The following is a 12,257-nucleotide window of genomic DNA, read 5'->3' as shown; positions in this document are numbered from 1 at the left end:
CAGACAAATATACAAATATAAGCACTTCACACATTTTTTATATGAATATAACTCTTCAGATTAAGTAATTTTACAGATGCAAAAACAACTATAGGAGGATTTTTGTTCTCTTTCTAGACTGAAGGAAGGTGTTGAACTGTCCCTAAATGGAGTTCCTTCCTTCTTAGGCTACATAAACTGTAGATGTAACAATCTGTGGCCAGCCCTGATTAAACAGTGTTGTTTCTTAATCCCAGACGGTAACTCAGAACCGTGCAGGCATTCACTCACCCCTTCTTTCCCTCCCCCCCACCTCCGGGCGGGATGGAGAGCAGAATCACAAGAATGTAAACCCCATGGGTTGAGATAAGAACAGTCCAAAATACCAAGTATAATACAAAACTACTACTACTAACAATAGTAACGATAGGGGAAATAACAAGGGGAGAGAATATAAAACTAAAAAGGAAAAAAAAGCAACAATAAAAACAAGAGATCCACAGTACAATTGCTCACCATCTGCCAACCGATACCAGCTTGAACCGAGAAGTGATGTTGGCCTTCCGGATGACTCCCCCCAGTTTATATACTGGGCATGACGTGCTGTGGTATAGAGCACCCCTTTGGCTAGTTTGGGTCAGGTGTCCTGTGCCTGCTTCCTCACAGCTTCTTGTGCCCCTCCTCACTGGCAGAGCATTGGATACTTAAAAGTCCTCCATCAGGGTAAGCATTACTTAGCAACAACTAAAACATCGGTGTGTTATCAGCTTTGTTCTCAGGCTAAAACCAAAACACAGCACTGCACCAGCTACTAGGAAGAAGAACTATTAGATTACACTGCATTACAAAGAGAAAAATAACAGCCGAACCCAGGACAAACAGTGATTGGACTGAGGAACCATTTGGAAGAGAAAGTGTATGAGAAAGTGTAAGGAAAACTCATACTTTTCCAAGAAACAATAACTCAACCAGTGAATTTGCCTAAGTAATTGCAGTTGTGGACCACTTCATCTGACCTAAAGATAAGCTTGCAAATACTATTGCTGGGGTATTCTTCCCAGTATCCATTAGTCATTTAAAAGTCACTAAAATGAGAATTAACCAAATTCAACTTTTGTATTCTAATGTTTTCTCTTTAGTAACTTGAAAGAGAAAAAAGTAATTCCAGCACAATGCTTAGCTGTCCAGGCAGTGCAAACCACCAGTAAGGCTTAAAGAAAATAAATTTCTCTCTTGACAGTGTAGTTAGAGACTGGGATAACTCACGGAAGACAGGACACAAGAACACTACTCCTGTAGCTAGAGTTCTGTAGAGTCCTTGTGCATAATTTTAAGAAATATATATTAAACTATAATAGTGTTGCACTGTGTGTGTATATGATCTACATATAAAAACATGGTTTTTATTGTTTAAGAGTAAAAGAATTGAAGATGTTTATGCTATATTCATTATTATTCTTCAGAGATTGTGAACTTGATTGTCTCCTGTGTTTTTATTGGTAGTCTGCCTTCCTATTATGTAAGGTGTTTGAAATGAAAACTGCTCACAAGACACTATAATTTTTCATTATTATTATTGGTAAATCTCTGTGGAAAAGAATGTTAACTATTTTAATATAAAACTTTTGTCCATACTCAGCCCACGTACTGGCATAAGCTGCTCATAAGCAATATAAGAATGGCACAAAACCAGAAAGAAAAACTTCTCACTGAATCTGTCTTACCTAGTTATTTCCTTGTATTAGGAAACACCTCAAGGCCGGGACCAAAGATAGATGAAGGTGTTCAGGAAAGTGAAAATGTCAGGACCTCTGTATGGCTAGGCAAAGAATAAAAGAGGCAAAAAGTCAAAGGTAACTTCTGCAGTTATAGGAAACTTTTCTATTACTATATAACAAGGAAAAACTTCAATTGCTATTTAAGAAGAGCACTTCTAAGCTAAAACCAAAAATCTTTTAAAAAATGTGCTTCTGACATACCACATATGAATTGCCATGTTCCTGGTTTATTCTCTTATCTCACGTCTCCCTCTGTTTTTCAGCTATAGAATACTTTCGCTTCTTGGAAAAGAAAAAAACATGGCTTCCAGCACAGTGAACCCTGCTAACCATTTGCCATACTTCTTTGGCAATATTACGCGTGAAGAAGCAGAAGAGTATCTGATGCAAGGAGGAGTGAGTGATGGACTATACTTGCTCCGCCAAAGCCGGAATTACCTGGGTGGCTTTGCCTTATCCTTGGCCCATGGAAGGAAGGTTCATCATTATACCATTGAGAGGGAGCTGAGTGGCTCATACGCAATTGCAGGAGGCAAATCGCATGCCAGTCCTGCTGAACTCATTAACTATCACTCAGAAGCAGCAGATGGCCTTATCTGTCTATTGAGAAAACCTTTCAACCGACCACCAGGAGTTGAACCCAAAACAGGACCCTTTGAAGATTTAAAAGAGAACCTCATCAGGGAGTACGTCAAACAAACTTGGAATTTGCAGGTAAATCCAGGATGATTTTGACATACAGTGGTCTTTGAGTTAAGAGAAAAAAGAGATTGCAGTGTTTGTTTCCAGCTGTTACTGTTGCGTTTTTTGTTTCCAGCTATATCCTGTTGCATACTGTGGCATTTTTTCACAGTGGAACCATAGCTGTTGAGTTTTGAGCAGTGATGTGGTTTTGTTTTGGGGTTTTTTTTCCCAGTGCATGCAGTAAGTTGGCCATAATAGTTTTCCTTAAATTTTACAAAACTTAGGAGCTTTATGATGTCTTTGGCTGGTATAGCCTTATTTACCACCTATCTATTTAGCACTAATCTGTGTCATCAGATTTCCACATGCACCAAAATAGATGTAATGAACAAGATATAGAAATGGTTTGTTTATTGCTTTTGGTTCTGAATTTTTTGTTCATTGATGTGCAGGCAGACATGGTGACATGGTGACTTGTTTTGCATCTTCCCCTCTTAGCTGGCCTCCTGCTTATTTGAATTTGTCCAAAACAAAACTTGATTTCTTAACTGCAGAACAGTGCTTATACATCTTTGGTACTGCCTGTGTTAAGCAGGAATGTTCCATGCTGAGGAAGACAGGTTGGATTTTTTCCTTAGAATGACTGTGAAGAAGCCAGTCCTAACATGGAAACACTAGTGTAGGAGACTGCAGTGGGAATTTTATTTCACCTTGAGATGCCATTAATTACCATTACAAACTAGTGGAGTTACACTAGGTTTTTCATCTCTTGTGTTACTAGCAAGTAACCTTGTGTGTTCTGTTCTGTAAAGCATACCAAGCAATGCACAAACTGGAAAAACCTGAAACTTACTACAAGCGTTGAGGCTTACAGTTCTTTCTGATGAGTCTGAGCCCAATCTAGAAGGAAGCTGATGAACTCAAGCTAAAAACTGATGAAACTAGGGGGTTTTGCCCTCAAATTCTGGGCCAAATTTAGAACTGGCAGGTTGTAGATCGGTTTATAGGTATACAGGTTATACCAAAATATTAACATAGTTCACTCTAAACTTGAGACTGTCCTGCCTGCTTTTAGGGAATTTGTACTGATGTCCTCGACATAAACACACCTCAGTAGTTGAAAGCATGTTCAGTTTATTTCAGTAAGCTGTCACCGGATATTGAGAGTACATATAGTTAGCTATGTCTCATTAACGTAAAAGTACGGTGTAATTTTCAGCTATATACTGATATATTAAAAGATTAATTTGGTACTTACTTTTCTTTCTATTCATCAGAGGTAAAGGAAGAATTCAAGCTCTGTGATGTTTAGATTACTATACATTAGTTTCTGGTTTAATATTTTCATAGCAACCAGATCTTTATATATGTGCAGATCATAGATGTTCCAAAAGCAGTCCTTTACTGGGAGTCTACCTGTCATGTTTTTACTGCAGAAGACAGTTTGACTGTGTTTTTACCGCTCTCTAGGGGCATGCTCTTGAACAAGCTATCATTAGTCAAAAGCCTCAGCTGGAGAAGTTGATTGCCACTACAGCCCATGAGAAGATGCCATGGTTCCATGGGAGGATCTCGCGGGAAGAGTCAGAACACCGTATCCTCACTGGGCCAAGGAACAACGGAAAATTTCTGTGAGTGCTTTTTTTCTGGTATTTTTGTGTACCACCACTGTTACTACACAGAACCCTTGAGTGAATCAAATGAGAGTATGCCCTAAAAGGTGGAAAGTCTTATTCACAGTGAAAGAGCCCAGTCCAGCATGATATACATGACATAATCATCCCTGTATTGAGCAAGTGCATCCAAGATTAGGTTTCCACTTAGCTAAAGGTGGGAAACTGTAGCAAAAGCATGGATCATTGGTTTTTGATCAAATACTAGTTTTAATTCTAAAGGGAACATCAGAGAAACTAAGTAGCAAGAAAAATCCATTGAACTTTGTTTTATAACTGGTAAACAGTACTAAATGACTGTGGTAGGCTAACCTTGACCCACCAAGATACTGTCACACTCCCTCTCCTCAACAGAACATGGGAGAAAACAGAATGGAAAAGCATCATGGGTCAAAATGGAGACAAGGAGATCATATACCACTAACTCTTGTAGGCAAAACAAGATTCCTTTTGGGGAAATACAGTTGTTCTGTTATCAGTTAAAATTGAGCTGGACAGTAAGAAACAAAGGCAAAAACATAAATAAAACACCTTCCCCTCACACACCGACACCCCAGTTCTCACAGGCTCAGCTTCACTCTTCACACCTGAATCCTTTTCCCAAGCAGCACAGGGGAGGATGGGTGCAGGGTGTAGGCTGCAGTAAGCCTGTAGCAGTATCTCTCTGCTGCTCCTTCATCCAAATGCTGCTGCAACATGGGCTGTCCACAGGAAATACCCTTCAGGAAACATCCACCTGCCTGGAGGGCTATGGTGTGGACACCTGCTTCACCGTGCCCCTCCTGCAAGCTGCAGGAGACTCTGCTCTGGTGCCTGGAGCATCTCTTCCTGACTCCTTCTCTGCTATTGGTGTTTGTGCTGCTGCTTCTGGTTTGTGTTTAGATTTTTCTCTCTACCACCACCCACCAAGTGTACATCTGTCCTTAATGATGTTTTCACAGAGGCAGAGACACCATATACATGGCTGAGGGTCTTGGTGATGCCCTGCGCAGGCGTCCATTGGGGCGAGCTGGAACCAGGGCAGCCCCTGGCCTCATCAGAGAGGCCCTATAGCATGGCTGCCACAGTCTGGCCACTTGCACCCCGTACACTGACTCACCAAAGTGGTAAAAATACAAACCGCCTGTTGGGATCTGTAACTGTCAGTTTCCCAGAGACAGTAGTGGTGCTTGGTTTTGTACTTAGGTGACAAACGGAATTGCTTTTACCTTGGTAATGCCATTTTCCATCTGCATTTACTCGACCTCGTAATGTTTCGTTTTCTGAGTGCAAATGTGTCATTTAGGGTAGTGCCTAACAGCCATCACCTCATGACGATTACAGCCAGTCAAAATCTTCTGGCAAAAAAAGATTTTCTTTGGAAAACCCTCATTTGAAAAAGTGTTTTCACTGAGCATTTTTTTTTCCCCTCTGTCCCCCAACGGAAGTATTTACATAATGATAGAAAATGAAGCTTAAGGGTCATGGCGAGGGAAGGATCACTTAGAGCTGTGCAATTCCTGAGAGAAATTTCTTCACCCACTTACGTGGTCTTCTTTAGCACTTGAATATCTTTGACCTTTTTAAAGCTAGTCCAAAGTAAAACCCCAAGAGTGAGTGCAGGATGGGTATGCTTCTACAGTACCCATTCTTTCACTTTACTGATTTGCCGTAATTGTATCATCCAGGTGGTCATTTACCAGTTGCTTTTGTTGCCATTTGTAACAAAAAAATTATTATAAATTTGTGAGAAATTTTGTTACAAAATTTGGTGGATACAAAGATACCCCTTATCACAGATTAATCTTTTCTGAGTTCTTCCTCCTGTAGCACAGAGGTTTCATTGGTTTTATGAATATAGTCAACTGTCACAGAATACAAGCGCAGCATTACCATACAATCACTCCTTTTCATTGCCCAGTGATTTTCGTAGTATCTTTTTCTACATTTTAGACACTGGACTAGGTGATGTGAAACAAAGCAGCAACCCTTTCTTTAATGGCTTCATTTTTTCTATTTAAAAAAATTACTTTCTGAATTAACACCTTACTGAATCAGTGATATTTAATCAGTGATCTGATCAGCAGCCTGTAGCTGTGCCTGGGATTGCCCTGACCCAGGTGTAGGACCTTGTACTTGGCATGGTTAAACTTCATGAGGTTGGTATCAGCCCAGCTTGCAAGCGTGTCAAGGTCCCTCTGGATGCCATTCCTTCCCTCCAGCGTATCAACCGAACCACACAGCTTGGTGTCATCGGCAAACTTGGTGAGGGCGCACTCAATCCCACTGTCCATGTCACCAACAAAGATGTTGAACAAGACCGGTCCCAACACCGATCCCCGAGGGACACCACTCGTTACTGGTCTCCAGCCGGACATTGAGCCATTGACCACAACTCTTTGTGTGCGGCCATCCAGCCAGTTCTTTATCCACCGAGTGGTCCATTCATCAAATTGATGTCTCTCCAATTTAGAGACAAGGATGTCGTGTGGGACAGTGTCGAACGCTTTACACAAATCCAGGTAGATGACATCAACTGCTCTACCGCTGTCCATCAGTTCTGTAGCCCCATCATAGAAGGCCAACAAATTGATCAGGCAGGATTTCCCCTTAGTGAAGCCATGCTGGCTGTCACCAAGCACCTTGTTGTTTTTCATGTGACTTAGCATGCCTTCCAGGAGAATCTGCTCTAAGATTTTGCCAGGCACAGAGGTGAGACTGACTGATCTGTAATTCCCCGGGTCATCCATTTTCCCCTTCTTGAAAATGGGGGTTATATTTCCCTTTTTCCAGTCGTCGGGAACTTCACCTGACTGTCATGATTTTTCAAATATGATGGCCAGCGGCTTAGCAACTTCATTCGCCAGCTCCTCAGGATCCGTGGATGGATTTCACCAGGACCCATGGACTTGTGTATGTTCAGATTTTTAAGATGGTCTCAAACCTATTCCTCTCCTACAGTGGGCCCAAGGTCTTCATTCTCACAGTCCCTGCGTCTACCTTCCAAGACTTGGGTGGTGCGGTCAGAGCCTTTGCCAGTGAAGACCGAGGCAAAGAAGTCATTCAGAACCTCAGCCTTCTCCAAATCCTGTGTAGCTAGTTCACCCAAGAGCTTCCTGAGGGGGCCTACGTTCTCCCTAGTCTGTTTGTTATTTGCAGTGTACCTATAGAATCCCTTCCTGTTGTCCTTAATATCCCTAGCCAAGTTTAATTCTAACTGGGCCTTAGCTTTCCTAACCTGGTCTCTAGCTTCCCAGACAATAACCCTGTACTCTTCCCAGGCCGCCTGTCCTTGCTTCCACTTTCTATAAGACTCTTTTTTTCATTTGAATTTTCCTCAGCAGCTCCTTATCCATCCAAGGAGGTCTCCTGGCCCTCCTGCTGCACTTCCTTCTAGTTGGGATGCAACACTCCTGAGCTTGTAGCAGGTGATCCTTGAAGACCAACCAAGAGTCTTGAGCCCCCCTGCCCTCTAGGGCTATATCCCATGGAACCTTACTAAGCAGGTTCCTGAAGAGGCTGAAGTCTGCTCTTTTGAAGTCTAGGGCAGTGAGCTTGCTGCACGCTCTTCTCACTGTCCTAAGGATCTCAAATTCAACCATCTCGTGGTCACTGCATCCAAGGCTGCCCTGCAGTGCCACATTTCCAACGAGCCCTTCCCTGTTGGTGAGCACAAGGTCAAGCATGGCACCTCTCCTTGTCAGTTCCTCTATTACTTGCAGAAGGAAGTTGTCTTCCACACAATCGAGGAACCTCCTGGATTGCTTGTGCCGGGCCGTACCGTCATTCCAACAGATGTCAGGGTGGTTGAAGTCACCCATGAGAACGAGGGCCTGTGAGCGTGAGGCTTTTCCTATCTGCCTATAGAGTGCTTCATCCACAGATTCCTCTTGATCAGGTGGTCTATAACATACCCCCACAGTAATGTCTCCCATCGCTGTTTTCCCTTTAACCCTGACCCACAAGCTCTCTGTTATCTGCTCACCTGTTCCCAGACAGAGTTCCATACACTCCAGCCTATCCCTGATGCCAACCTCATGAAGTTTAACCATGCCAAGTGCAAGGTCCTACACCTGGGTAGGAGCAATCGCAGGCACAGCTACAGGCTGGGCAGAGAAGAGATTCAGAGCAGCCCTGCGGAGAAGGACTTGGGGGTGCTGGTCGAGAAGAAAATGAACATGAGCCAGCAGTGTGCGCTTGCAGCCCAGAAAGCCAAGCGTATCCTGGGCAGCATCAAAAGGAGCGTGACCAGCAGGTCGAAGGAGGTGATCCTGCCCCTTTATTCTGCTCTCGTGAGACCTCACTTGGAGTATTGTGTACAGTTCTGGTGTCCTCAACATAAAAAGGAGATGGATTTGTTGGAACAAGTCCAGAGGAGGGCCACGAGAATGATCAGGGGACTGGAGCACCTCCCATATGAAGATCGGCTGAGAAAGTTGGGGCTGTTCAGCCTGGAGAAGAGAAGGCTGCGTGGAGACCTCATAGCAGCCTACCAGTATCTGAAGGGGGCATATAGGGATGCTGGGGATGGACTCTTCATTAGGGACTGTAGTGGTAGGACAAGGGGTAATGGGTTAAAACTTAAACAGGGGAAGTTTAGATTGGATATAAGGAGGAAATTCTTTCCTGTGAGGGTGGTGAGGCACTGGGATAGGTTGTCCAGGGAGATTGTGAGTGCTTCATCCCTGGCAGTGTTCAAGGCCAGGTTGGACGAGGCCTTAGGTGATATGGTTTAGTGTGAGGTGTGCCTGCCCATGGCAGGGGGGTTGGAACTCGATGATCTTAAGGTCTTTTCCAACCCTAACTATTCTATGATTCTGTGATTCTATGACTTGGAGCCTGGGAAAATAAGAAGAAGGTAGGTTTTCAATGAGATGTACTATAAGGCTATTCAACATAAACAGGTGCTGGTATTTGACAAATGATAATCTTGTTTATTAAAATAATACATTTTAAAAGGCTAGAATATTTCTGTATAGTCTTTCACAAGGGTCTGTAAAACTTCAGTACACTAAAAATCTAACAATCTGACATATCCACCTTGAAACAAAATCCAGTACAGCAGTCTCTGTGAGAACACATCCATCACCCAGATTTCTTAAGTGCTGCTCTGCAGCACAAGATTATCAAATCTAGGGGGGAGTGGGGTGGGGGGGTGGTGTTTAAATACCATAAATATGGAAAGAATTTAAAAGCTTCCTGAATATGAATAGCATAGTGAATCTAACACAGCGACTTATCCAAGCTGATGACTCATCATGGCATCTCATGACATCAAGAGTCTAAACTGTCCCTTATTTGTCACAATAGTTAACACTAGTAAAACAATTTAGAAATAAAAAGTTCTGAAGTGCAGTTTTCCGTAAGTCTTCTTGTCTTTTGTCTGACCAAAAATCTGTGGTTTTGATACATGTAGCAGCCTATGTGTACATTAATCTTACTGTCTTCCACTAGGGGTTTACCACTGCTGAAGTGCATTCTGAGCTAGGTGTTTAATCTGATGTTGTAAAGTATTCTTTAAATAAATCTATCAGTATTGTTTGCATCCATAGATGGAATTGGACATTGTTAGACAAAGAGGAAACAGTCCTATTAGACATGAGCTAATTCAGAGATGTTAATGATGAAGTTCCTCTTCGAAGTACCAAGCACTTGCTAGGCTTAGATGACCTAAAAAATTGTCCAAGATACATGAAAAAAAACAGACAATGAGCCATGCTTCTGGAGGTTCCCCTCCCCAGCAGCCTGGATGATGCCCACAGCTCTTTTTGAGAGAAATTTGCTGATCTTCAGTGAAGTGCACAATTAGGCGCCACTTGCAGACCATTACAGCAGGGCTGTGGCTTCTGAAGGCTATCTGTACACTGTCTGCTTCAGCAGCAGAGTGGGTTGGGGGTGCGAAAAAAGACACAATCTCTGACTGAGGTAGCTGCATCAGGAAGATCCCATGTTGCAGGTGCAGTTATACAGCAGAGCTACTTGTTAAGGAGCAAATTTTAGTGGAGCATAGTGTATTTTGCTGGCAGGGTAATGCCAGCATTGCTGGCAATGCCAGCAAAATAGACTGCAGTGATGCAATTGTTCTCGCAAAGGTGTTTCTTCACTGTGCAGCTTACTAGCGTGACCACGAACTGAAGTTTTAGGTTCTACTGTAGACAGCAGTAGTGTGTGCCTGAGCTAGCTCCTAAATTCTGTAGTATGCTGACATTTCTAAAACAGCTTTCAATGTCTTACTAAACAGAAAAATTATAACCCGAAGAAAACAAAAATGTAGATGAAGACTGCACTCAATATTTTTTTCCTTTGTATTATCCTTTTACAGGTAGCACCAATTTCATTCCTTATTGCACTCCAACTTGGAATATGTGCAGTCATATTTGAAGTGATAATGACTAGCCATATTGTTAATAATGTTACGAGAGAGAGATATTCATACAGGCGGACAAGCAGGGAATGGCTGGAGTTTGATCAGCAGTGGGGAATGTTGGTATCTCTGGCATCAAGGAAGCTGTTATAACTGAGAGGGCAAAGCAAGGCTGAGAACAAACTTTTAACACACCCTTGGATTCAGGAGTGATAATATTTCACACTATTCCTAAAGCAAGCATTTTACTAGTTTATTTCCTTCATTATTCTCCACTGTAGAATGCTGTGACTTCTTTCCTACAGTCAATGAGGCATATTGTAATAACTATGTAAATAGTTTATTTTGTTTTTACCCTCAGGGATTTTTTTTCCTTTAGCAAAAAGGGATCGTTTGGCTTTTCACTTAGAAGCAGAAAAAAATCAGACATTCGTTCTTTTTGCCTCCAAGCAAAAATAGAGATTCTCCGAAATGAGAAAACAGATAGCTATTTACACACTTTGTAACGATGCATCAAATACTTACTGGTTGCTATTTTGATTACATTCACAGAAACATAAAAAATACTCAAAGGTAGATTGAATGAAAATTTAAATCAATAAATAAACCTTTTTTACATTGCATTGCATAACAATTTGAGTTTCTCAGATCTTTCTAAAATTTCTCTTTTAAAATATATGTCATAGAAAATGTGGATACCTTGGTGCTTCTATCATGTATCTATGTATTCAAATTTGCTTTCAGTGACATTGCTCATTATCAGTGGTTTCTGATTAATTTGTTTAGAAACAAATTAATCACTGTTTCTGATTAATCTCAGTGTATGAAAGGAAAAGATTGTTTATTTACAGGTGTTTCTTATCTGTATATTCTAATTCTGTAGATTGTATTTCACTGCAATTGCCATGAAATTGGGGACCAGGTGATATTTCACTAGTGGCTTCCTTCCTTGCTCAAATACTTTTTTTGTATTTTTTTTTATATATAGCTTTTTAAAATGAAGATTTTTTTTTGTTGTTGTTTCACTACTGTGTGTAATTTCCAAGCACATTGAGGCAGATAGTGCATTTGGAATTTCAGGTTTTTTTGGTTTCATAGCAGAATTCCATATATGAAGCAAGACACCAAATCTAACGTGATGGCCCTTAGTAATACAGGCAGCATCCTCAAGAAGATGTGAAAACCTTGATTTCAGTTTTAAGAGGTTTCATTTTATAACCTTTCAGTTTGAGCAGCCTTTTATTTGGTACCATTTTGGGGGTACCATTTTTCACAGTATCAGTACTGTAAGGTATTGGGTACTGTGTACCCAAATGAAGTTCTGGAGGCTTAGTCTAACCTAGACAGCCATTATCACAGTTCATAACCAAAATGAAATTGCAAATCATGGCCTGTGACTGACTATACTTGTCACCAAAGGTAGTAAAAGTTTTTGGTTTAATCTATGATGCTGTGTTCTGTGAGAGCACTTTTTTGGACCAGTAAGGGATCTCGTTGCCAAAACTGAGACTTAGGCCCTTATTTGGTTGTTGCTTCAATGCTCTTGATACTTCTGCTCTTCAGACCTGTGCTGGAAGATAGTAGTACCTCCTGTTGTTGTGTTCTGTAGGGATCCAGTTTGTCCTGGAGCTGACTGGCTACAGTTTGAAAAACACCTGGGCTATAACCCCAAGAAAATGAGGCTCTGTCTGGGAACTGGTCAGTCATAAGTGTTAGAATGGAGATTTTTTGTGCATGCTGTGGTAGAGGTGTCTGACAGAAGTTGCTGTGACTGTGAACTGCAGATGTCTTCAGAGTTAA

The 12,257-nt window shown here is 41.6% G+C and overlaps 1 protein-coding gene across 1 annotated transcript in view; it reads left to right on the top strand.

Moving 5' to 3' along the window:
• The first annotated feature begins 2,027 nt into the window (after positions 1–2,027).
• The window catches only part of SYK (spleen associated tyrosine kinase), a 33,848-nt gene continuing 23,618 nt past the window's right edge, over positions 2,028–12,257 (top strand). The window contains exons 1-2 of the mRNA XM_061355100.1: positions 2,028–2,471; positions 3,912–4,072. Coding sequence (XP_061211084.1) covers positions 2,058–2,471; positions 3,912–4,072 — 575 coding nt within the window. The 5' untranslated portion in view covers positions 2,028–2,057. The remainder of the gene's footprint in view (positions 2,472–3,911; positions 4,073–12,257) is intronic.

Source organism: Neopsephotus bourkii, unplaced genomic scaffold (genome assembly GCF_033783945.1).
Source record: "Neopsephotus bourkii isolate Nb327-2 ecotype Australia unplaced genomic scaffold, CSIRO-AGI_Nbou_v1 NB_779, whole genome shotgun sequence".
Classification (NCBI taxonomy): domain Eukaryota; kingdom Metazoa; phylum Chordata; class Aves; order Psittaciformes; family Psittacidae; genus Neopsephotus; species Neopsephotus bourkii.
The sequence above is the reverse complement of the archived record's forward strand: the minus strand, read 5'-3'. Positions and strand labels throughout refer to the sequence as shown.